The sequence below is a fragment of the Chaetodon auriga genome, chromosome 19 (assembly GCF_051107435.1).
Source record: "Chaetodon auriga isolate fChaAug3 chromosome 19, fChaAug3.hap1, whole genome shotgun sequence".
Classification (NCBI taxonomy): Eukaryota; Metazoa; Chordata; class Actinopteri; order Chaetodontiformes; family Chaetodontidae; genus Chaetodon; species Chaetodon auriga.
The window spans coordinates 10,906,065-10,929,525 of NC_135092.1; the positions used below are offsets into that span (position 1 = coordinate 10,906,065).

The 23,461-nt window shown below is 43.6% G+C and overlaps 1 protein-coding gene across 1 annotated transcript in view; it reads left to right on the forward strand.

Annotated features, from left to right (window-relative positions):
- Positions 1-23,461, forward strand: part of bcr (BCR activator of RhoGEF and GTPase) — an 84,091-nt gene that overhangs the window by 52,909 nt on the left and 7,721 nt on the right. Inside the window, exons 3-16 of the mRNA XM_076758428.1 lie at positions 2,067-2,171; positions 2,831-3,016; positions 8,342-8,449; positions 10,356-10,416; positions 10,540-10,592; positions 10,705-10,845; positions 17,573-17,694; positions 18,037-18,202; positions 18,354-18,473; positions 18,892-18,967; positions 19,132-19,236; positions 19,580-19,654; positions 20,080-20,177; positions 21,096-21,227. Coding sequence (XP_076614543.1) covers positions 2,067-2,171; positions 2,831-3,016; positions 8,342-8,449; positions 10,356-10,416; positions 10,540-10,592; positions 10,705-10,845; positions 17,573-17,694; positions 18,037-18,202; positions 18,354-18,473; positions 18,892-18,967; positions 19,132-19,236; positions 19,580-19,654; positions 20,080-20,177; positions 21,096-21,227 — 1,548 coding nt within the window. The remainder of the gene's footprint in view (positions 1-2,066; positions 2,172-2,830; positions 3,017-8,341; positions 8,450-10,355; positions 10,417-10,539; positions 10,593-10,704; positions 10,846-17,572; positions 17,695-18,036; positions 18,203-18,353; positions 18,474-18,891; positions 18,968-19,131; positions 19,237-19,579; positions 19,655-20,079; positions 20,178-21,095; positions 21,228-23,461) is intronic.

Genomic DNA, 23,461 nt, shown 5'->3' on the forward strand with positions numbered 1-23,461 from the left:
GAAAGCATAGGTTCATGCTTTTTCAAGTCTATCTTAAAATAGCCTGCAAACTCGAATCAGCTGTGACATTTCCCTGCATTTCTGCACAGAACGGTGGATTTTGTTCTTATCTCCTCCACTGGAGTGATCTTGTCACGGCCAGTATGGACAAGAGGAACATTTACTGTGACCAATAACTGTTTCAAAGGAAAAAATGTGAACCTATCCTTCAAAAGGTAAACATAAAAATTTAAGACTAGAGCAAAATATTCACAAAAAGACAATTAAATACACATGCACTTCAGTTCATATCGCTTCTGTGGCTCTCATTCTGTGATGTTACCCTGTGCCTCAACGCACACACACTCATCCACAAAACCGCATGTAATTTATTGAATGTCTCAAGAGGTAAGGTGGCCTCTAACAGCTTAAGTCCAGCTGGCTGAGTCAGCTGAAGTCAAAATCCAAATCCAGATCACTTTGTCCATTTTGAGCGCAGTCTCACCTTCCTTCATCTCCTTTCACGGGTAGAACCCGTATGATTGCTGTGTAAACAGACATGCGAGTATTATGGCGTAGTGTCAATAAGATTCCCACGCAGAGTGCTTACACACTTTACATGACAGCTCCTGATTGGCCGGACTTCATTCACCGTTCTTGATCCAGGAATTTCACTCAGAGGAACATTTTCATTTTCAACTCTTGCACCCATTCACGCACGACAGAGACGTCTGCATTACACTGCACGTGTTAAAGGAGACGACAGTATGCTCCCTCTTTCATTTGCCCTCCTCTCTCCTCCTGCAGTGATATACTGTTTCTCCTCACGTTGTATCACTCTTCCTCCACTTCCTATGGCCTATCTCTGCCTCTTCCTCCTTGTGGCCTTGCTGTCCTCACTCTCTTGTCTCTTCTCTTTCTTTGTCACTCCCAGCTGAACTCCTGCCTTTTGCTGCCGTTGTGCTAACACACATGGTGCAGTGTGTCGCTTTTTTTTATTATTATTATGTCTCTCCTTTAGCTCCTATTCTTCCCCTCTACTTTCACTCTATCTTTCTCTCCCCCTCTTCATGTCAGATATTGTGCCCTCTTTCTTTTCTCTCTCTTCTGCAAGGTCTTGCTCTCCTTCTCCATCTCTTCTTCTCCTCTTTTTTCTTTGTCATTCTCTCTCACCCTTCCTCCCTGTTTTATCTCTCTCTTCCTCCTCATAGCCTTAGGGCCCAGATGCTTCCTCATCCCAACCAGAGCTCACCGTGTGTGTGTGTGTGTGTGTGTGTGTGTGTGTGTGTGTGTGTGTGTGTGTGTGTGTGTGTGTGACATGTATTACTCATGTTGTGGGGACATAAATCTGCTTATACAGTCACATTGGGGGGACAATGCAAATCTCCATAACATAAATCATTACATTTTAGCGTGAAGACTCGGGTTACGTTTGGGTTAGGGTTAGAAAAGTATTAGTTATGGTTAGGGTCAGGGTAAGTCTCCAAGAACTCAGTGAAAGTAAATGTAAAGTCCTCTGAAGTGATGGAGACATGCCTGTGTGTGTGTGTGTGTGTGTGTGTGTGTGTGTGTGTGTGTGTGTGTGTGTGTGTGTGTGCGCGTGTGTGTGTGTGTGTGTGTGTGTCTGTGTCCCATGGGAGACCCTGCCTGTTTGAGTTATTTCAGAGTTTGTGGTTAAACAAGACAGCCCGAGGAATCTCTCTGTCTCTCTGTTTTCTTTCATGTCCGTGCTCCTCTGTGAGCTTTGACTGGGCTGAGGGGAACAGGGAGGCAACCAGGAAAGATTTCTAGAAGGTGCAGTAGTTGCCGTTTGATGTTCTAACTGTGGCGCTCACCAACGGCAAACCTGCAGGAGCGTCAGGCTCAACTCAGCTTCAATTTGACATTTACAAACAAGTCATATTAGAGGTGCTGATATAAGGAAATACTGTGATAGTTTGAATGTTCTTCCTCCCTCCGACGCAAAATGATGTGTGCCAGTGAGAAAACAGTTCAGCAAAAAACATGGAAAAGAGCAAGTAAAGAACAGTGGGCTCGCTGATATATTATTTTAACTTCATTATTATATGTCTGTGTGTTTGTTACAGACTGAATGTGACCTGGAAAAAGGTTTGGAGATGAGGAAGTGGGTCCTGTCCGGGATCTTGGCCACAGAGGAAACATACCTCAGTCACCTGGAGGCACTGCTGCTGGTGAGAACACACACACACACACACACACACACACACACACACACACACATAAACTACATATATCCATATTGTACAGTATCAGTAGGCTATTGGGTTGGTAAATTGAGTATTCAGTATGCACTTTTTATAAAATTTTCTTCATACTTTGTTTTAATAGTTACTGAATAGCTGGAGATCATAGTGGAGCATTTAGCTGGAGCTACATATTCTTTTCAGGAGTTGGTAAAGACCAAAACAGAGTGAAAAGACGAGTGGATATTGGCCTTATATCCTTCAGGTGACCAGAAACACATCTCCAAACGAATGCTAACGTTGCTCTGTATCAGCTGGATGTGTAAATCAGCAACTGCTTGCTGGCATGTTTGCCATAAGAGCTTAAATTAATTTAACCATTTAGAAGACAGAACACAGTAATGTCTGTTTAAAGTTTGCTAACCTTCAGCAGCAATGGTATTTCCTATTTATGCAGCCAATGTTTTGTTCCTACTGAGATAATATGATTGAGAGTACTTGACCTTACTTCACAGATGCAGATCAGATTTTTATATCCATGCAACGGGCCTGATGGGGTTTTTTTTATTTGAGTACACGTGCTTCACACAGTTACACCGAGCAAAAGCAACTCTCAATGTGTCACCTCCACTGTTTGTTCCTCTCAGCCCATGAAGCCTCTGAAGGCTGCAGCTACGACGTCACAGCCTGTGCTCACTGTGGCCCAGATAGAAACGATCTTCTTCAAAGTGCCTGAGCTCTACGAGATCCACAGGGAGTTCTACGACGGACTTCTGCCCCGCGTCCAGCAGTGGAGCCACCACCAGAGAGTTGGGGACCTCTTCCAGAAACTGGTGAGGAAAAAGATAAATATTAGTCAGTGAGTTGGGCCGTTTGGGGTTGTGGCTTGTGTGTCTGTGCCCGTGACAGCAGAAACGTCCCTGGGTGTAACTGCCTGACGTTACCCTTAATCAGAGTGACAACACTGGGCACCCAAAAGGGTTGACAGTATCAGAAAAGACAGTCAGGGTGCTACAGCTACGTTTCCTGACCTTATGGACGTGGACCCAAAGCAAAACCACTGTGCCAGAGTGACATTACTCACAGTAATGTCGTTTCTTGGATCAGGAGGCTTTCAGAAGTGGAATCTGCCAGCATAATTCGATAAAGCAATAAAACAAAATGCAGATTCAATTTCTGTAGCCATGGTCTTCTTTATCATTAGAAATGTGGACAAATTGAATTTGAATCATGCTTTTGTTTCTATTTCCTCCTCAACAGCCGCTCGCTCTCGCTCTCTCTCTGCCCTCCAGTAGTTTCTGCCAAGGATGTCGGGGACAAATGTACACTGGGTCTATTTAATCATTTTCACAATGGGTCAATTAACCCACAATGAATCATTTGTTAATTCTCTCCCAAATACTGCTCCTCTCCCACTAGTGTCTCCCTCCTTCTCCCTGTCTCTCTCTCTGCCCCCCCAGACTCACTCATGCATACATGTACACACATATGCACACACACGCATACACACACACACACACACACACACACACACACACACACACACACACACACAGAGGGAGGTGCAGCCATGTTTCACAATGCCGCCTTTCTGCCTCAGGCAGCTGAGGCCATCACTGCACTGTGTGCTTTGTGTCTCGAAGAAGCTGCTATAAATAGGAGCCTCTCTCTTGCTCTCTCTCTCTCTCTCGCTCTCTCTCTCTCTCTCTCTCTCTCTCTCTCACTCACTCACACACACACGCACACACACTCCTATGAACTCATCTCAGCAGGCTCCCCTTGGGGCCAAGCTAAGAAATTAGGATTTAATTTGTATCTTTTACTGTCAAGGAGGCTAACACCAAAAACTACTTTTTCACCAAAGAGTTTCTTTACGAGCTCTCTTATACATGTTTTCCTTAGAACTGCTTCCCGGTTGACTCCCGTCCAACAGAACTGCCCCACGCCTCAAAAGAGAAGTGATGTCACGGCTCTGATGTGGGGTAAAAAATAAATACTGAGCAAAGTGATTGTAGAGTGTTTACAGTGTTTGAGAGCAACACTGCAGTTAACAGTCTGACACTCTCAAGTCCACACCAACACAGGAAACACACTCTTGAGTTTGTCTGTCTTCAGCTGCAGGATGGAGTGAATATTCACGCAGACGTGAGCGCACGCTTCTTTGTCAGCCTCAACCATTACATCAACCTGACAAAGGCAGTTTTTTCACACTCTGTATTTACGCTTTTTCTATCACCCTCCACAATCTGGAGCCTGCTGCTCTTTCTCCCTAACATGCACGCACACATGTTTACACTGTATACACACACACACACACACACACTAGTGCGCTCATGCACACACACAGACACGCATGCACAGTTTCCACCCCATTCCTTCCCTCTCTCCAGACAGTAGTTAATAGAAGTCAGGAGGAGAAGACGCTGAGCCTACAAAAAGGGAAAAAAAGGAAGAATGCTACATGACAGCCGTTCTGTTAGGAGGTGGCGAGGGAGGGAGGGAGAGATTAGATGGGAGTCGAGGAGGTGATACAGGCGAGGAGTAGGGGAGGGAAGCTTGAGAGAGGATGAGAGTCGGGTAGGAAAGTAGATTTAGGCTGCTGCAACCCTGATAGAGCTGTCTCACCATGACTCTGAAATCTGTGAGGGGAGCAGAGCTTAAGAATCATGAAACATCAGAACAAGGAAGGCGAGAGACGGAGAGAAAAGAGGAAGAGGCGAAGCGTCACTGACAGGTTATGAGCATGAGTGTCAGAGAGAAGTGTTTGAAGGCTGAAAATAGGGCTAAATCACACTCATGCCTCCGCTCTTCCTGAACACACACTTCAAGCACTGCGGCAAAGGGAAGGTTTTACACCATGAAGACAGACAGGCGAACTGATAAACTTTGAATGTTGCTCTTCAGAGATGGAGGACCAAAAGAAGCCTGATTCTATGAATTTAGAGAAGGAGAAGAATACCTCTTTATCTTTCCTTTGGCCTCACGCAGCAAATCGTTCTTCGCTCTGCTGAAGAATTTTTGTAGTGAAGTTTCTCTGAGGCGGCAGCTGTGAGTGAGTGTGTTCAGTGTGTGTTGAGGGATAGTCAACATCTGCTTGTCTGGCCTGCTTTGCACGCCAAAAAGATGAATGCCGTCTGAATCACAGCGTTGTGTGGATGTGGGACATTTTCTTTGATTGACTGACGTTTGCTCTCCTTTGCTGAAACATCCTCGATGTGGAGAGCCAGCCTCTCTCTCAGCTGTCTTGATGTTTGCGTAAGATTTGTCCCATTTTATCACAAACACCCACCAAAATCAGGTTTAGGATAAATCAGACGTGAGAAATTGACCCTGCATATGGCGTGGCATGAGATGCTAACTGCCTAGATGACTGACTTTTGAGGTTCTCTGATTTGTGTCTCGCACCACCATGAGGTTTTGCATGAAAACTTTCAACAGCTGTGAGATGGTACACGCCCCATGTCTGTCAGCTTCTAATTGAAGTGTTAACATACTAACAAGCTAAGCTGTTAAACATTACTTTCTAAATATCAGCATGTTAGGATTGTCATTGTGAACATGTTAGCATGCTGATGTTAGCATTGAGCACAAAGCACCTCTTCACAGCTGCTTATAGACTCTTTAATTCACTGGCAAATGAAAGGTCTTAACCTTTCTATTTCTGTCTCTTCATATCAATATATCATCATCGGAGACAAAGCGGTGCTTCTTCCCTGTGAAAGAAAATATTTCATGCTGTTAGAGCTCACAAACCAAGTGGCTAAATCCAGCCCTCTCATACTGCATAATGGCCGTAGTCTGTCATGAGTCTGTTTTCTTAATGTTGTTTTCTGCTGTGGATTACACACCCATGCTCTCACACACGACAAATCCTGAACTGAGAAATCCAAACACCCGAGCAGTTTCTTTCATCACCCAAAGCCATTTTCTGCTATGACACTGCAGCCGTACGCTCGGTAAGCCTTCACGGCGTAGTGTGGATGTGGCTGGCAGACATTCAGGCTCTCTGTTCTCTCCACAGTCAAACTGTCACGCTCTGAATGGCCTCCGCTGTGGTGCAGATTGTGTGGCCCAGGGCAGGACACAGGATTGCAGGATTGTGAAAATTGCTTTACTCCTCGCCCTCCTCCATTTTACTTCTTCCCAGTGTGCAGATGTGCCGTATGTGCAAAACACTATAGATCCATTTTGGAGCTATTTTGTTGCTTGAAATGTATGAGTGAGTACTTGAAAGGCACAGAAAAGAACAATTATTTGTTAACCATGGAGGCACTGATTTCACTCAGCTGAGCCTCTGTTTTGTACTTCTTTTTTTTTTTTAGATCTACCACACATACACATGTTGTAGCTGCCACTGATAACATAATAAGTGCAAACGATGTTTAGGAAACTCGGGACTTCACATTCTTGCCAGAATTGAATCTCGCCATGACCACAAAGATCAGGGCATGTTAAAGAGGTCATGCCTGAAAATAGGATGTAAGCTGGGTGAATGAGGTCAGTGTGAGACAAGAATAGTTATTGGCTTCCAGATGTGTCATAGTCCTTTATTTGTGGAGCACTTCTTACAGAAAACTTATCATAAAGTGCTTCACACAAGGCAACAACTTAACACAATAATAAAAACGTTGGAGGGATGTATAGTTAAGTAAAATACATTAAACTGTGTCAGATTTGAAATAAAGTAAAAGCCCAAACTGTTCATTGTATACATCCATCAGTTTACAAACCTGCTTCCTGTTTCAGCTTTGACCAAGTGTACTTACCGTAGTTGTGCATGCAGAGTTTTCCTGTGCAATGAGGGATTATTATCAACTTCTTTCAGGCGCACTTTTTTTGGTTTGACCTCCAGATAAAGTGGTTCAGCTGATCTGGCGAAACTGTCTGATCTTCTGACTGCTCATTTCAGATTTCTGCACTGTTGTCATATTCCCAGATCTCAGCAATGAGTAAATAGGAGATAGAAATGTTGCGAAATTGAGACCTGAGTTGTAATAAAGATGAATTACCCTTTAGGCCTGGTCTCTGGAAGGGACAAAAAATGTCTGCCCAAATTCCTGAAGCTCATGTGGAGCTACTAGGTCTGAAAAAGAGCAATAAGCCAGGTCATGAGGACCTTTAAAGGTAGCATTTCATGTTCAATGAGCTCGCTAAATACACTGTGGTAAGATTTTCTGGGGTATTCTTTTTAGAGCTGTACGTGTGTGTGTGTGTGTGTGCGTCCGATTCTCGACGTTGCACACAAAGCCCGTCTCCACTGTACTCTCTCCTCCTTTGGCTTTTGTTCAGGAGAATTGATTGTCCTTTTGTTCGCCGCCGAGATGGATCGCGGCGCTGGCAGGCAGCGTTCGGTGCGAGTTTTATTCAGCCATCAGGCTTCCTAAATGTGCTTTCATAGCCTCCGTTACACCAATCATTAATTACTCACCCCGGCACAGTGCAGGGCTCGCTGGTTGCCACGGCAACGCGCCCGGCTACGAGGAGCGCACCGTGGTTTCTGTTGTTGCTGTTGTGACCATGATCCGTGTCTGCGAGTCACACGCAGTCTCTCGCACACAGCTGACTGGACCGAATCTCCTGTCTCAGATATGACATTTCAAGGATTATCCATCCCATTATTACAATTTAGCATTTGCAAAGTGACGCTGAGAAGGTTGAGGTGGACTTTATGTCACCGATTTGTCCGTTTGTGATGTCTAGTATTTCCGATGCCACTGTTCCGACTTTATAGAAACTGACCAATACTCGCCAGCGTTTTCACAGTCACGTTCATTCCTTAAAATAGAGGCTTTATAATAACACAGTTCAGACATCTGCACTGACAGACTGTCAAGAGCTACAATATGCTGCTGTAAAGTTGATGAAGTGACGGATGTTAAGACAAAGAAGTAGTGAAGAGGACTTCTGAGTGTGTATGCATGTGTCTGAGCCTCTGACTGAAAGGCTGTTTTGTGTGTTTCATTGCTTTTACTGGTCTGTCTGAGAGCATGCTGTTCATTTCTCCTGCACAGAAGCTTACTTAGAGTTTTCTGTCACTGTGTTATCATTTGTATTTGGATTTAAAGGATGGATTGTAGGAAGAACACAAACATTTCAACTTGTCTAATCTGTTCATTAAAATTTGTCCCCCTCTGTGTCTTTCTCTTTCTGTGCATCAGGCCAGCCAGCTCGGAGTTTACAGAGCTTTTGTGGACAACTATGAGCTGGCTGTGGAGACGGCAGAGAAGTGCTGCCAGGCTAACACACAGTTTGCTGAAATCTCTGAGGTAAGAAGGAGAGAGGAGAGGACGGATAAGAGCACCAAGCAGGTATAGAAATGCTAATAATTTCAAGAAGAAATTGATAATGTAAATGCTTATTGGTTCAGCTTCTGTCTCGGAGCTGCTGCAGCGGTTGAAGCTGTGATCTCTCAACTATGAGATCACGTGTAAAATCAGTCAGTCAGACACTTGACCCCCTGCATACCAGCAAATTATCCAATTGGGTTTCACAAGTTGTTCTTTGTTTGATGCATGCTGTATCTAACTTCACTGAAAGTAAGTACAGGCTGGGTTGAGTATTCATCACAGGAGTGATTTTTGCCAACATTGCACTAAATTGAACTCCCATAATTCCGCCTTTCCTCTACAAGATGAGTGTATGGTTGGCGATATCCTCCTCCTACACGCGCTTTTGTTAGAATACAGTATAAACTTTGTGTACCGGCTGCACAATGTGTTACTACTATAACACATGTAGCTCTCTAGTGAGGTTCCTGTGATTCCTCTTATTCCAGGATGATGTTAAACACACAACATGGAACATTTCTGCATTATAATGTTTAACACATCACCTCGTCCATGAGCATTTCGGCCCGAGTCACGCCAGATAGACTTTAATTTGCGGTGACGGTTGTTTAACAATGAACAACTCCCACGATCCCACGCTGCTCCTTGACTACATCTTTTGTTTTCATTGTTTTGATTGAGACCCGCAGCAGCAGAAATTACATACCGTGCATTTAAAAAAAAATGCATCCATCCGGCTGCTGCTGCTGCAGCTGGACAGCTTGTGAGAGAGAGAGGCAGTGTTATCTAGTCCCACAAAAATGACAAAGAAAGCAATCGACTTACAACAGACTGTTCAATTGTGTGTTATTAGGGAAATGGACTGTTTCTGAGAGGTGTGGTATAGAAAGAGTGTGTTTTGAGGCTGCATACACTTTTGTCTCTGATGTACTGTACTTGCAAAACGCTCTCCTATTATTCACCCACGCAGCTTTTATCATTTCCCTGCATTTAAATTTCAATGTCCTTCTGAATATTTCTGCACAAATGCAGCCGGAGGCAAACTTGTGTATGTGTGTGTCCATGTGTAGACTTTTGGTTTGTGTACGTGCGCGTGCGTGCACATCAGCTAAATGGGGCGATGCAGAGGATGGTTGTTGGTAATTTCTGTCGTTGTGGTCTCATTCTCATCACTGACCAGGAAACTATGAGCTCAGAACACAGACTGCAGATGAGCCTCGACAGCGTAATAAATTTTCCCCAAACACAAATTTCAGCTTCAAGGGTTAGGGTATTTCTTTTATCACAAACTAGGTCTGAACACACTTACTCTCATGCCTGGAATCTAGTTTTGAAGGCTGATATAACAAAAAAATTAGTAATCTGGATTCCCGACAGTGTTATATTTGATAAGGTTGGAAATTTGGGGATTTTTCAGTTTGTCCATCAGCCACAATCTTCAAATGCAGCCTTTTTAAAAAGAACGTCTCATCAGTCCAGTTTTGAGCTGAGTACGCTCAGTCAGATGGCAAACTCCTCTTCCTACACTTTCTTCCTGTATTTTTTCAAGCATGTGGCGCTCTCTGATCCACCATCAGTCTTCGTCTGTGTTTTATGAGGTCTACCAGTTAGCGTCGAAGCTGGTTGTCTACATGCAGGATGGGGAATTCATCATTGAGGGTTGTTAATGGCCTAAGTAATGATGCATGACTCTGAGCCATCTGAGCAAGATGGTGAGGCGAAAGGCTGCTGAGGATGGCATAATTAATTTGGAAGTGGGTGACCTCAGTGCTGGGGCAAAGATAATACCACTATGTTTTCAAATCGTTTAACTGTAATGAACTGGTATTTAAGGGTCTTTGTAAAAGGCTTCTCCACTTTGAACCTGCCTTTTGTCTCCAAACAGAACCTGAAGGTGAGGAGTCCCAAAGACTCTAAGGACCAGACGGCCAAGAACTCTCTAGAGGGTCAGTCATGCTAGTTTTTACTTAATTCTACTCAAGTATTACAGAAACATTTATGCATGGCATATTATTGTAATTCAGACATATAAACATGTCAGTCTGTTTTCTCTCTTTTTTCATGTGCAGCTTTGCTTTATAAACCGGTGGACAGAGTGACTCGCAGCACATTGGTGCTTCATGTAAGTGAGAGTGAGCGCCGACATGTCTTAATTTTGTTCTTTTGTTTGTTCTTTTACTTGGGCATTTTTGCTTTTGAAAATTAATATCTCTCCGTCTACTGCTGTACTCCAGGACTTGCTCAAACACACCCCCACCAGCCACCCGGACCACCCGCTTCTGCAGGATGCCTTGCGGATCTCCCAGAACTTCCTGTCCAGCATCAACGAGGAGACGACGCCCCGACGCCAGTCTATGACTGTCAAGAAGGGAGAGGTGAGTGTTCAGAGGTCATTTCTGTTCACTCATATTCAATTCTACTCAGTTTTTGCAAACAAACTGTGTTTGCCGACAACAGTTTCACGAAGTGTTCCTGAGCTCATATAGTAATATCCTTCTTACAATCATGTGTCACACAGTGGTGAACCTCGCTCCATCCTTGCTTGTGAATGACTGAGCCTTTCCCGGATGCTCCTTTCATACCCAATCATGATACTATCACCTGTTATCCCTGAACCTGTTTACCTGTGGAAGGTTCCAAACAGGTGTTTTTGGAGCATTCCTCAACTTTGCCAGTCTTTAGTTGCTCCTGACCCAACTTGTGTGAAACGTGTTGCTGCCATCAAATTCACAATAAGCAGATATTTATAAAAATCAATCAAAGTTGAAGAGGGGAAACAGGAAATATATTGTCTTTGCACTATTTTTGGTTGAGCATATGTCAAAAAGAATCAGCAGGTTATCACATTCTGCTTTATTTATGTTGTGCACGGCTTTTTTGGAATCAAGGTTGTAGATAGTAGTCATCTCTTCATCAGTTTGACTTTTTCCAGCTCTGATGTTGAGCACGATGACATCATGACCCCACCCTCTAAATGACCTTGAAGTCAGTGCAAAATGAATGCTGCACAGGGGCCGCCAATCTGCAGCCTGAAGCAGAGCCCATGACCTTATATGGTCACACCAGGTTTGCCTAGTTGAGGGTGATTCTCTGTTTGCTCTGCGTCTCTCTTGTGGCTTCCCATCCCTCCATCCCCCCTAACGCGCACACACGCACACACACACACATACTCACAATCTACCCCCCACTGTCGCTCTCATCCCCGGAGAGATGACTTGACACACATGAATGGATGCCTCTTGATTGATAGCTTGCGTGACACTGCCGTACATAATGCCTTGTAATGAGCCACCAGTCCACTCTGACTGGCAGATTCCAAGTTAATTATTCATAAATTGAGGGTGGGAGCGAACGAGCAAAGAGGCTGAGCCAGCTCCTCCTCCTGCTCACAGGGGGGTCATTACCGCACCCTTTCCACACACACGCTCACACGTAAACACACACTTTCCACTCTCTCTTTCCCTTGTTTGCCTTTGAACATATACACACATCCAGACAGACACACACACACTCACATACGTCCCTCCTATCCCCGCAGGCCCCAGTTCCATCCCAGTCTGTCCAGACCTCCACACCAGTCATCAAATATTTATTGTGGATACATGAAAGCAGCACATGGAAATCGATGGGGCTCATTATATCGTACCTTACCCGAGACAGAGCATACAATAGGCCTGAGGTTTTTGTCTGCATTTCTCTGACTGAGCTGCAACGTATAACTCACTTCAGCCATCAAAAGACCGTGGAAAGTTGAGAAGCTGCTCTGAGGAGGACGGTGCTTAAAAGGCTCAGAAATCTTAGATCACTTCTAGTAGAGAAGATCCGGTTGTCACGCTGTTTTAATACCTGTAATCACATAAAACCATCACAGCAGTCGTCTGTGTTAGCAGGTTTGAATGTGCACTTCAGATGTCCAAAGGGGGACTCAGGCCTTTGATCGCACCGTTGATTTAACTCATTAAAGGTGTCCCTCATTATCCTTTGTTCACATGATGTCAACACAAATTGGAGGATTTGTGTGGACAATGACAATTGTCTAATTTATGCAGTAGTGACGGAGGGTTCACGCATTTTACAGAAGTAATATGTGTTCATTTTGCTCTTGCTTTGTTGTTCATTTACAAGTGTTGCTTGGCTGCACGCAGCACTCTGCAGTTACTGCAATCAGAAATGTCAAAGGGACATGATAAATATTAGAGCTAATTTAACACTGATGATTTAAGGTTTTTTGCAACACAACATGACAGAAAAGCTTAAATATTGAGCTCCCTGCAGCAATCAGCAGTCTTTTTTCCACCATTCAATTGATTGGTGGCTATTAGAAGAGGCAGATCACACAAGTAATCGAATAGGAAAGAGGACATGTGTATGATCAGACCTGAAATGTAGATGATAGAGGGAGCGATTACCCTCCATGTGTACACACTAGCGAGTAACCTGTGGTTTCTTCAGTGGAGGCATGCGGGAGCAAAGCAGCCCAAGTGGCCCCCAGAGGCCCTGGCCCGACCAGATGAGGGGAGGGGACAAACAGAAGCCGCTTAATTAAAATGCAAATGATGGCGCTGCCTAAATCTCAATTCACCTCCTCGTTCCGCTTTGTTTGGCTGTGGGAACGATATGCCAGTGTGTGTATTTCGACTAGAAATACACACACTCATCTACACCGCTTTCATCTGTCTGCACGCCTTCCTTTCCCTCTGTCATTACACAAACACGTCCTCATGTACACACATTGTGTCACACATACACAACTGCGCAACACACACACAAGCGCAGAGATGCCCCTTCAAGCGTGTATTCTAAATATAAGCACGGATCTTTTGTAGATTCATGCCATTACTCTCGTACGCGCTCTCAGCGAGGAAATGGTCAATATTTAATCTGCGTTCTGTGCTGTCAGTGTGCTCTGCCTCACGTCGCTCTCCTTCCACATCCGTGTCGCTGATGTTCTGGTCAGCTATTATGAGAAATGGAGGAACGGTGGCTGTTCAACATTATGAAAACGTCATGTGATGCTGAGACAGCTGGTTTTGCTAATGTCTTTTCCTTAGTAGCAGAGCAAAGCAGCAGCATGAGCGCATTTTGAAATTCATCAGATTACTGACGTATGTAGGAATGAGCCTAAAGTGGAATATGTGTCTGCATCTAGAACAATGAAGCCTAATTAAATGAGGAAAAAGTACCCACAGGCATTGTGTGAGTGTGTTCTGACTGTGCAGGTTAAACAGATGCTTTATCCCTCCACATGATTCCCATTCACTCCAACACAGTTAGAAGCCTGTAAATCCCTAATCTAGCTGTTATCCTTCCCTTTATTTTATCTCTTTATCATGAGATCAGTGGAGGATAGGATTATCACTGTGGCTTGATGGGAAATGTAGTTTCTCCGTGGGTCACTTCAAGTCGAGTTCACTCACCTTCGGACAAATCTAGTAGCTCCTGTTTATGACAATTCTGCTGAGCCTTCATTTCAATCTGCACGAGTCAGCATTAGTAGTTCATCAGTTTCTGTAGAGTAATCCAATCTAATCTATTGTTGTACTTGTTGTTTAATAATCCAATCATCTAATCTATCTCTAATCTAGTCCAGTATAAGAATTTACTGCTGACTCATCATGATTATCACAGGAGATTTTAGCTTTTTTGACAACAGTGTCACTTCCAAAGCCACATTGTGATATACACAGAGAAAGAAGTAATTAAGTAATTAAGAGTCACTCCACGCTAGATTTTGGAAGCAGGGCAAACATGGCTGCTCTGGCCTCTGAGGTTCACAGACTTACAGTGTACCTTTCAACCCACAGACCACATCCAACATCACAGCTAGGTGTGGTCAGGTGAGGTCGGTTGTTGTTGTAACCACAGCCAGCTGTGATGTAGAGAGATACCACAGTGCCACGCTACATTACTGCTGCACAGGGAAGAAGCAGTTCAGTATGAAAATGACAAAGCTGTACAACAGGAGTCCTATGTGTGGCAGTAGTGCAAGTCTGCAACTCAGAGAGAGGATCTAGCTTTCTGTCTCAGGCATTAAAATTTAGCACATATATCCTTGATGTCTAAACAAGGAATCCTAATGACTTCCATGATTGTGTTCAGTGCTAATTAGCAAATGCTAGCACGCAAGCAACCTAAACTAAGATTGTGAACGTGATAAACATTACAACTGCTTAACACCAGCATGTTAGCATTGTCATGAGGAGCATGTTAGCGTGCCGACGTTAGCATTCAGCTCAAAGCTCCGCTGTGCCAAAGTACATCCTCACAGAGCTGCTGGCATGACTGTAGTCTTGTTTCTATAAATATGTTTTCATATTTTACGTGTGAAGATGTAGTCCTTATACATACTGTATGTAGTTGGCAAAGAATTAAATGCCCTTTAAACCTGTCCACTGATGGTGTGTGGTGCTTTTAATATGCCTGTGCTGTATAGCTTCACAGTATACCTTAAGATCCAGTATTCCTCATACCTTCAGTTTAAGGTTTTATGTGAGTAATATGCCAAAACTAAGCTATCAGTGTGACCAATGTCTCACTCGAACTACTGTACAGTACACATCCTAAATATAGACTGACATGACAGCATGTAGACTGACAGAAGTAAGGCAAGAGAGGGAGCCTTGTTTTATATTCTAGTTAGAAAATATCCTCAGGGGGATTACATTACATGTGGAAGGACTTCATAGATGTGCCTTTCTCTTTGGATCAAAGTTCCAAGACACAAAGATGGAGACTGAAGGATGAACATGTACAGTAGATACTCACCAGACACTCATTACAGCACAAACTGGATCAGGAAATAATATCAGGACCACAGGAAAGAGGAAGGAGTGAGTTGTTCTGACAGACGTGGCATCCCAGCTGTCACTAGAGAAAAATGCCAGATCGAACGTGAGCGACTCATCTGGAAGTTATCCATCACAGGCCATCATCATTGCAGGCTTCATTATCTAGCTGGTAACGAATAATTGCATCCACCAGTGGGAATTAGACTTCTACATGAGAACCTTATTTCAGGGATTAGGACATGATCGTAGTCTCCCGTACAGTAGGATCTTCATGAGTGCTCGCATGTGTGTGAGAAAATGCTTTAGCAGCGGATCACTGCAGTGAGCAGTGGAGCTGCTCTGGTGCTGTGTCACATGGTTTGGTACATACAGTAAGAAACTGCGGCATGACATGTATTCCACTGGGAGCTACTCTGTCTCTCTGCTAGCTCTTCCCCTCCGTTCGCTTTCAGCCATTTACTTTCTGTTTCATTTCTTTCACTTTCCCTCTTGCTCTCTCTGTCTCTGTCACCCTCGCCTCATCCTCTCCGTCGTGCATCAACGACGTCGAGTGACACAGCACGATCCTGCACCTTGCCAGCAGATGTCCAGTCAGTTTTTGTAATGTACTTAGACCTTTGCTACATGAGCATCGGCTCCACTTCAGTGTGTTCTGGCGGTGACGGTAACTGTGTGGTCCTGATGGAGGGGGGAAGCAGGAGGAGGGCAAAGAGAATGAAGATAAGGATGTGATTGGCTCTGAACAAGTGTGATGTCACGCTTTATGGCCTTGCTGCCAGGGTGTTGTAAGGGTGGCTCGGTTTCAGGGGATGGGGGGGGGCGGCTTGTGTGGCCCCTGAAACGTGGAAGAGAGGAGGAAGACAGGCAAAATACGTTTTTTTATAATAAAAGTTTTAAGCAGATTCTCGTTGAGCAGATCAACTTTCTGGTTTGCTTGGCTTGGAGAGCAGCAGGAGATGGACTTCATCCTTCATGTCTGCATATTTGTAAAGTTTTAGTGCATAAACTGCAGTTTCTCTTGTCATCGTTTCTTATTGAGAACGAAACCTGGACTTCAAGTGTAGTCAGCTAGCACTGCTCAATTGTTAATGTTGTAATTCGGACATATCTTTGCAAAAGTTTGACCTCACTGAAGTACTTGTAATTGAAACAAAATATTAGGCATTTACTTCAGATAAATTGGTACAGTTAAGCTAAATATCCCAAGCAAAGAAGTTGAAATCAGCTTGAAACTTGCCAAATATTTCAAAAGTAAGCAGACACCTCATTTTCCAGCCATTCACTCAAATTCTCATTTGTGCAATCAAAAGAATGAAAGCAAGGGCAAACATGAACTACATTATGTGTTTTCAAGGTCCCTTCCCTGCTAGATCCTACCTGCTGTGTTTGCCTGCTGAGTCCAAAGACAACATTTCATTTCATTCTCTCTCTTTCTCTTTCACAGTAAACCTCTCCTGTCTAACCGTTTCACACCCTGCACCACATGTAAAACCAAGGTTAAGAGCATGTGAAAGTGAACCGTTTACTATTGAGTTGTGGTTTGACATGTGTGCTCCCTTGTCTTGTTTCCAGTCCATTCTTGTAAATGTGTTTTCTTATTTGTACAATGACATCACTGCCCCCTTTTGGCAGATGGCAGTAGTACACATCTCATTACATAGTCTGACATCAGTGATGAGTCCCAGAGCTCCAAATAACGCTGGTCCTTCTTTAACGCTACGTCATTCATTCCTCTGTGTCCTAGAAATAGATGATTATGCCAGAACGTGACAAAAGAATGAACCAGGCAATCAGTTGAATCAATGCAGTTGATGCAAAACCCTCCAAACTTTTGGGTAATAATTTGCTTGATATTGAGCAGATGAGCTTCGATGATTGAATAAAGCGGACATTTTTGATGATGAAGCAGCAGGTTAAACTAAACTCCTCTCTCTCCTCCGCTCTGCTCTTTGCCTCGTGTTCTTCAAGTTTCTTACTGGTAAAAAAGGAAACAGGGAAGTGGGAAGAGAGGAGAAGGGATAAATCTCTGAGATGCAGCTCATATGCAAAGACTCAGTTTCCTGTCTCCAAGTTGTAACAGATTTGTTAATATGACTGACAGAATTGGCCTGATTACTGATATTATACCATGTGATAAGAAGCTGTTTCCTCCATAATACAGACTGCTATATTAAAAAGAATATTCATAAGCTTAAGTTCCATTGATACGCACAGTTTCAAAGCTTATTCCACCAGCCAACCATGTGGAAATACTGACACCAGCAGTTTAATGTGCTAATTCCCGACTCACCGCCGTTGTCTGTTGTTGCCGCAGAGCCGCCAGCTTCTGAGGGACAGTTTCATGGTGGAGTTGGTGGAGGGAGCGAGGAAGCTGCGTCACGTCTTTCTCTTCACTGATCTGCTGCTCTGCGCCAAGCTGAAGAAACAGATCGGAGGGTAAGAAACGTTCATTTTGCTCAAATGGGCTTTTATTTTCTCGGTTAAGGTCTCGCTGTAAATGAGACTTCTGAGACTTGAGATCTGTAAAAATATTCGTGAAAGTATTGAATAGTGAAAAACATCATCATCCAACATTCATTCGAGTTTTCAAGTTCAAGTTTCAAGTTAAACTATAATAAGATTTTTCTTAAAATCCTGCTGATGCTGTTTCATAATTAACAGTGTCTAATTTTCTAATTTTACTCCCCTTTCCACTGTCTCCTTCCCACATTCATCCACATCTTTTACCCATCTTCATCTCCCCTCTCCTCCTTTCACACCTCCTCCTCCTCCCTGCAGTAAAAACCAGCAGTATGACAGTAAGTGGTACATCCCCCTGACAGAGCTGACCTTCCAGGGCCCCGAGGAGACTGAGCCACTTACCATCCCCCAGGTCCCCGATGAAGAGCTCGACGCCATGAAGGTCAAGATCTCACACCTCCGCAGTGAGATGCAGAGAGAGAAGGTAGCGTGGATGCACACTGTTTCACAAAAACCCATTCAGGAACAAACTTTCATATGACTTATTGGATCCCATTAACGTGAGGTGATCAAGGCAGAGTCTCCCACACAAACATGCTCTTACAGTTAAGCTTTTTTTACATCTGTGATTTCAGAGAGCCAACAAGGGTTCAAAAGTCATCGACCGTCTCAGGAAGAAGCTGTCTGAGCAGGAGTCTCTGCTCCTGCTGACGTCTCCGAGCATGCCCCTCAGACTATACAACAAGAACGGCAAGGTGATGACACTCTCCGCCTTTAGCTGCCCCTGCTTCCTCATTCTCCTTTTTCATCACCATTTCTGCCCCATCACCCTCCTCCTGCTGCTCCACGTATGCTCCTCTTCTGCATATTTCATCTGTTCTTCTCATTTTACTCCTTTTTTGTCGTCTTCCGCTTCATTTCTAGCACAATATCCCCTCGCTGATCTTCTTTGAGATTAATTCTCCTTGATCTGACTCCCACTAAGACTTTCGTATATCAGTGTGGAGCAGTTGCTCTATGATATCTTACATCTGTTAAAGCTGGCTGGAAAACAAGGCATTTCAATTTTGAGGTTGTATATTTGCACAGATGATTTTTTTTTTAATCTGCTTCTCCCCCAGATTAATTGGTGTTTAAATAACAGCCATATTTTATGTGTGTGTTTGTGTTCAGAGTTACAGTTTCCTGATTTCGTCTGACTATGAACGTGCAGAGTGGAGGGAGATAATCAAGGAGCAGCAGAAGAAATGTAAGAGTCCCAGACATGCCCTGTCTGACAATGTCTGATCAGAACAGTTGGATTTTCCCATTTACAAAGCATCTGAGACATGTGTATTAGCAGCTTTTAATCCGAGAACCTTGAACCAACATGCAGTGTCATTTACAGTCTGGCCGTTATTGTCTTCTCTCAAGGTTTCAAAACGTCCTCCTTGACTTCCATGGAGCTGCAAATGTTGACCAACTCCTGCGTCAAACTGCAGACTGTCCACCACATTCCACTTAGCATCAACAAAGAAGGTGAGGTTCTCACTTTTGTTCTTAAAAGTTCTTCTGACGCTGTCACATGAAGGCTTCAGGAGAAATTCCTCAGTGAATTTATGAGCCGTGGGCTCCATGTGTACATGTGTGGTTACACTTTCACCTTTGCAAGATTATGATTCATAATTGTCATTAAAATGATGATAAAAAAGTACACAGAGGTTTAAGCCACATGTTTTCTGCTGTACAGGGCTGCGTTATCCCTTCCTTCCATGTCTGATTCGGCTCCAAAGCAAACAGAGATCTGCATGCTTTTCTAACCCCTCCTCGCTGTCTTTTTTTTTTTTCTCTCTCTCTCTCTGCTCGCTGACTGTTTTTCCAGAGGATGAATCCCCCGGTCTCTACGGGTTCCTGAATGTAATCGTCCACTCTGCCTCCGGCCTCAAACAGAGCTTGAGTGAGTCACTGACCTTTAGCCTCCATGCAAACAACAGAGAAAATACAGATAATCAGACAAAATGAGTTTGATGGGACCAGAGAGCAGTAGAAAACAGTGCAGACTTTTTTCCCGTGGAAACTTTTTCACTTATGTTTTCCCTTTCATTTTAGGTCAAACTTTCAAATGTCACTATTTAAATTTGTTTGATTTGGAGGAATGTACATATTTAAAATGTGTCTTCAGCTGCTGGTTCGGTATGTTACTGAGCTGCAGAACACTTTGAGATCTGCGTTTGAAGCATTTTGGCTAATTGAATGTGACTCATTCCTAATTTTACTTTCTCTCATTTAGCCAGTTCAATTGCTAATGTCATGCATTCACAAAGAACACGCCATCAGCCCTATACATGTAAAACCTTTTCAACCGTCTCTCCTCCCTGTCAGATCTCTACTGCACATTGGAGGTGGATTCCTTTGGCTTCTTTTCAAATAAAGCTAAGACGAGAGTGTATCGATACACTACTGAGCCCAAATGGAACGAGGTAAGAGGCCAGTACAAAACAAGCAATCATATTCCCAGTTCAAGTACTGTGTGCCTGCAGAGTCTGTATTAATAGAGGGATCAATTATCATATTTGAATGAATCAAACATGACCTTGTAATGTCTGCGTTGCATCCTGAAAGCCTTTTAAAGTCAAAACATTGGAAATTGTACATGCACAGATTTGTAAGATGCAATATTTCCAATTCTATTTTTTCAATCATGCTCAGCATCCTTCAGTATCAGTATTTCTTTTCAGCTAACAAACGTACATGTACATGCACTGTATCTGACATCTGGTCTTATGATCAGGTAGCTGTCCGTCTTTGAGTGAAGATGTCCAACAGAACCCATGCAGAGCATGTCCAGCCTCTGCAGACATACAGCAAACACACACATACGCATGCTGTGTATGCATTGCAGCAGACATACGGGCACACACAAACGGGCATGCATTAATGACACAGCTGGATGTTGTGCTGCAGAGGAAGAAGAGCTTTGAGACACAATCAGCGGGTCGGTTCATCTGCAGCACAATTTTTTCCATCGTGGACCCAAAGACTCTTTGAGGATTTTGCTCAGCAAAGTGGAAATAATATCAGCTAATGAGGGGGCTGCTGGTGATGACTCACATCTGTCCAAATGCTAAGTGAACCAACACAGTGTGGGCCTCAGAACGATGTGCAAACCATATGCAGAGTTCTGTACATAATTACAGAGAATGTTGGTCAGCTGCGGTGGCATGTATGGATTAAAGTCGAGGGTGGATGCTCGTTTTTCTGGAGGTTTATAATCTCTCTGTTTCTCATTATCTTTGTCGTTCTCGTTGTTATTTCCGTCTCTACTGCCGTCATTGTTCTCAAATCTTTGCATCAATCCTTGCAAAGAAAACAATCAATTTTTTTTTTCTTCCTCTAAGGAGTTTGAGATTGAGCTGGAGGGCTCTCAGACCCTGAGGCTGCTCTGCTACGAGAAGTGTTACAACAAGACCAAGCAGAACAAAGAGGATGGAGAGAGCACAGACCGCATCATGGGGAAAGGACAGATCCCGGTAAGACATGACGTCAACCCCCCCCCCCTTCAGCAGACCCACCGCGACTCATTACTGATAGGCAGTTATGTCACCACCGCTGCCACGAAGCATGAAATCCATATTGTTGCTCAATGAATGACTTAAACTGAGCATGATGTAAAAATTGGCTGATTAGATTAATTACCCTCTTATGTAATGGATGGGTCGGGCTTTGTTAATTGGTCAGGGAGATATTTGATATTTCAAAAAGTGGTGATGTGTCACTGTGATTAATGATGCAATGCCACAAAGCTTTCATTTCCATGCCGTTGGCCTATCAATGTGCTGCCAGGTTTTAGCTGTAAAAAGCATTACTCACAGCCCAGGATCTCTAACAGTTACTGAGTAACAGCAATGCCATCCTGCATATTTGGAAATAACATCAGCGCCATGAGGTGTGTGTAAAAATGCCAAAATCCTGACAACACATGAAAACACCAACACAGACTCTGTCCTGAGCAGTCCGGCTGTGAGACTGACTGATCGCAGGTCGATGGCAGATCAAGACAGCAGGTGATTACACCAGCACATAGGATAATGCCAAGTGTCATTCAGCGGATCAACAGAGAGCAAGTGAAGATACAGACAGAAAAGATTTAGCTTGAATTTAGCTCCTCCACCCACAGAAGGGAAGGTGTGCACGTTTGTTTGAGGGTGTAAACAAACGGATCTTCTCTTGTTGTCTGAAAGATGCGTAATGTCTTTTTTTTTTGTTTGTTTGCCTCAAACACGCTCGGCAGCAAAAGCGAGAAAAACAGAAAATAAAAAAAGCATTAGAGAAACACTTATTCTTTTTTCCTTTTAAGTGAAGTCAGTGGTGTAGCTTGAGCTTCATGTTGGGTCATTTGCTCACTGAAAGCAGCATTCTGCACAGTTTGTTCAGATCGCGGCGGCCCAACACACCAGGACAAGTCCCTTTGTTGCTTGTCGTCTGCAAAACTGTCTGTGAATTACAGTCACAATGCTCCATCTAGTGGTTCATCTGGAAATCCTGTGACATGATCACTGCTTGACAGATGATGTCATTCAAAACAAACCACCCAGAGTGGTGAGAAAGTTGCTCAGGGAGGATTTTCATAAATCCAGGGGCCAGAAGCTGCCGCTCCTGTCTTCAGTAGAAGCCACAGTGGCTCATAAATCCCACAGATTACTGTTCAGTTTTACTGATTTAACAACCAAATGAATGTTTAGAGCAGAGCTGATTAACCATTAACTTGCCAAAGTGGCTGTAAGCCAAACATACCATCCAGCTGTTAATGGTGGTGATTTAGCCTTTAGCTGCCTAATTTTCTCTTTATTCTCTGTCATCGTCTGTTTAGTGTGATTATTGTGGCCTTAACTCTTTCAGGAGCCCGTTTTTCTCCGGGCCCCCTGCCTACTGTCTACTCAGTGGTTCAAAGGAGCAGGTTCAAACTGGGATTTGTTAGTCCAGTGTGTTCAGCTGAGATTCGGTCTTTTCACATTTTTAGCAGCTGTAGCAACTGTAGCTTCTTCTGCATGCCTGGAAGTGGAGTGTGAGGTGAGGGTTATTCAGTTGGTTGCAATCTGCAACCTTCACTGCTTCATGCACCAAAATCCTGTACACTGGATCTTTAAGAACAAAATGTTTTTAAACTTACTGTGCTGACCCTTTGTTTCTTTGACATGCACGTTCATATTAAAGCATCGTCTTTTTTTTCAATTTAAACAACTTTTTGATGCTTTCAAGGAGTAAATTAATTGTCTGTATTATTGGCTTAATCACCAGCTTGCAGACATGTATACACGCCTGTCTACATCTGGATGTGCTGTAAAATTTGCTCATTTCTTTCATCTTTTTATGCACGGTTTCTGTACTGTCCCAGCTCATACTGTTGGCTCCTTGTTAGCATTTATTGCGGTTCAGTTTTATAGATCTGCCTTATTTGAGAAGTGCATGTAGTTGAACAGCACAGCTAAAGCTTCGACTGACAAAGGCTGCAGAAGATAAAATCTATTTGTTGGTCAAAAATTGAGCTTTTAAAACATTTTATCGGGAAGCAATAGGAGCTCTTATGGTTTTGGTGTTTTCCATGGAGCATAGTTCTTTGTAGATAAACAGCTCAAAGCAGAGATCTCTCTCAGCAGTGAAAGATTCAGTTATGAGTAACGTGATCCTGCTTCGCACGCAACCAGATGGGCCTTAGCCTAGGTAAACATACAACATACAGTACGCTGGGTGTGTGTTTGTTTCG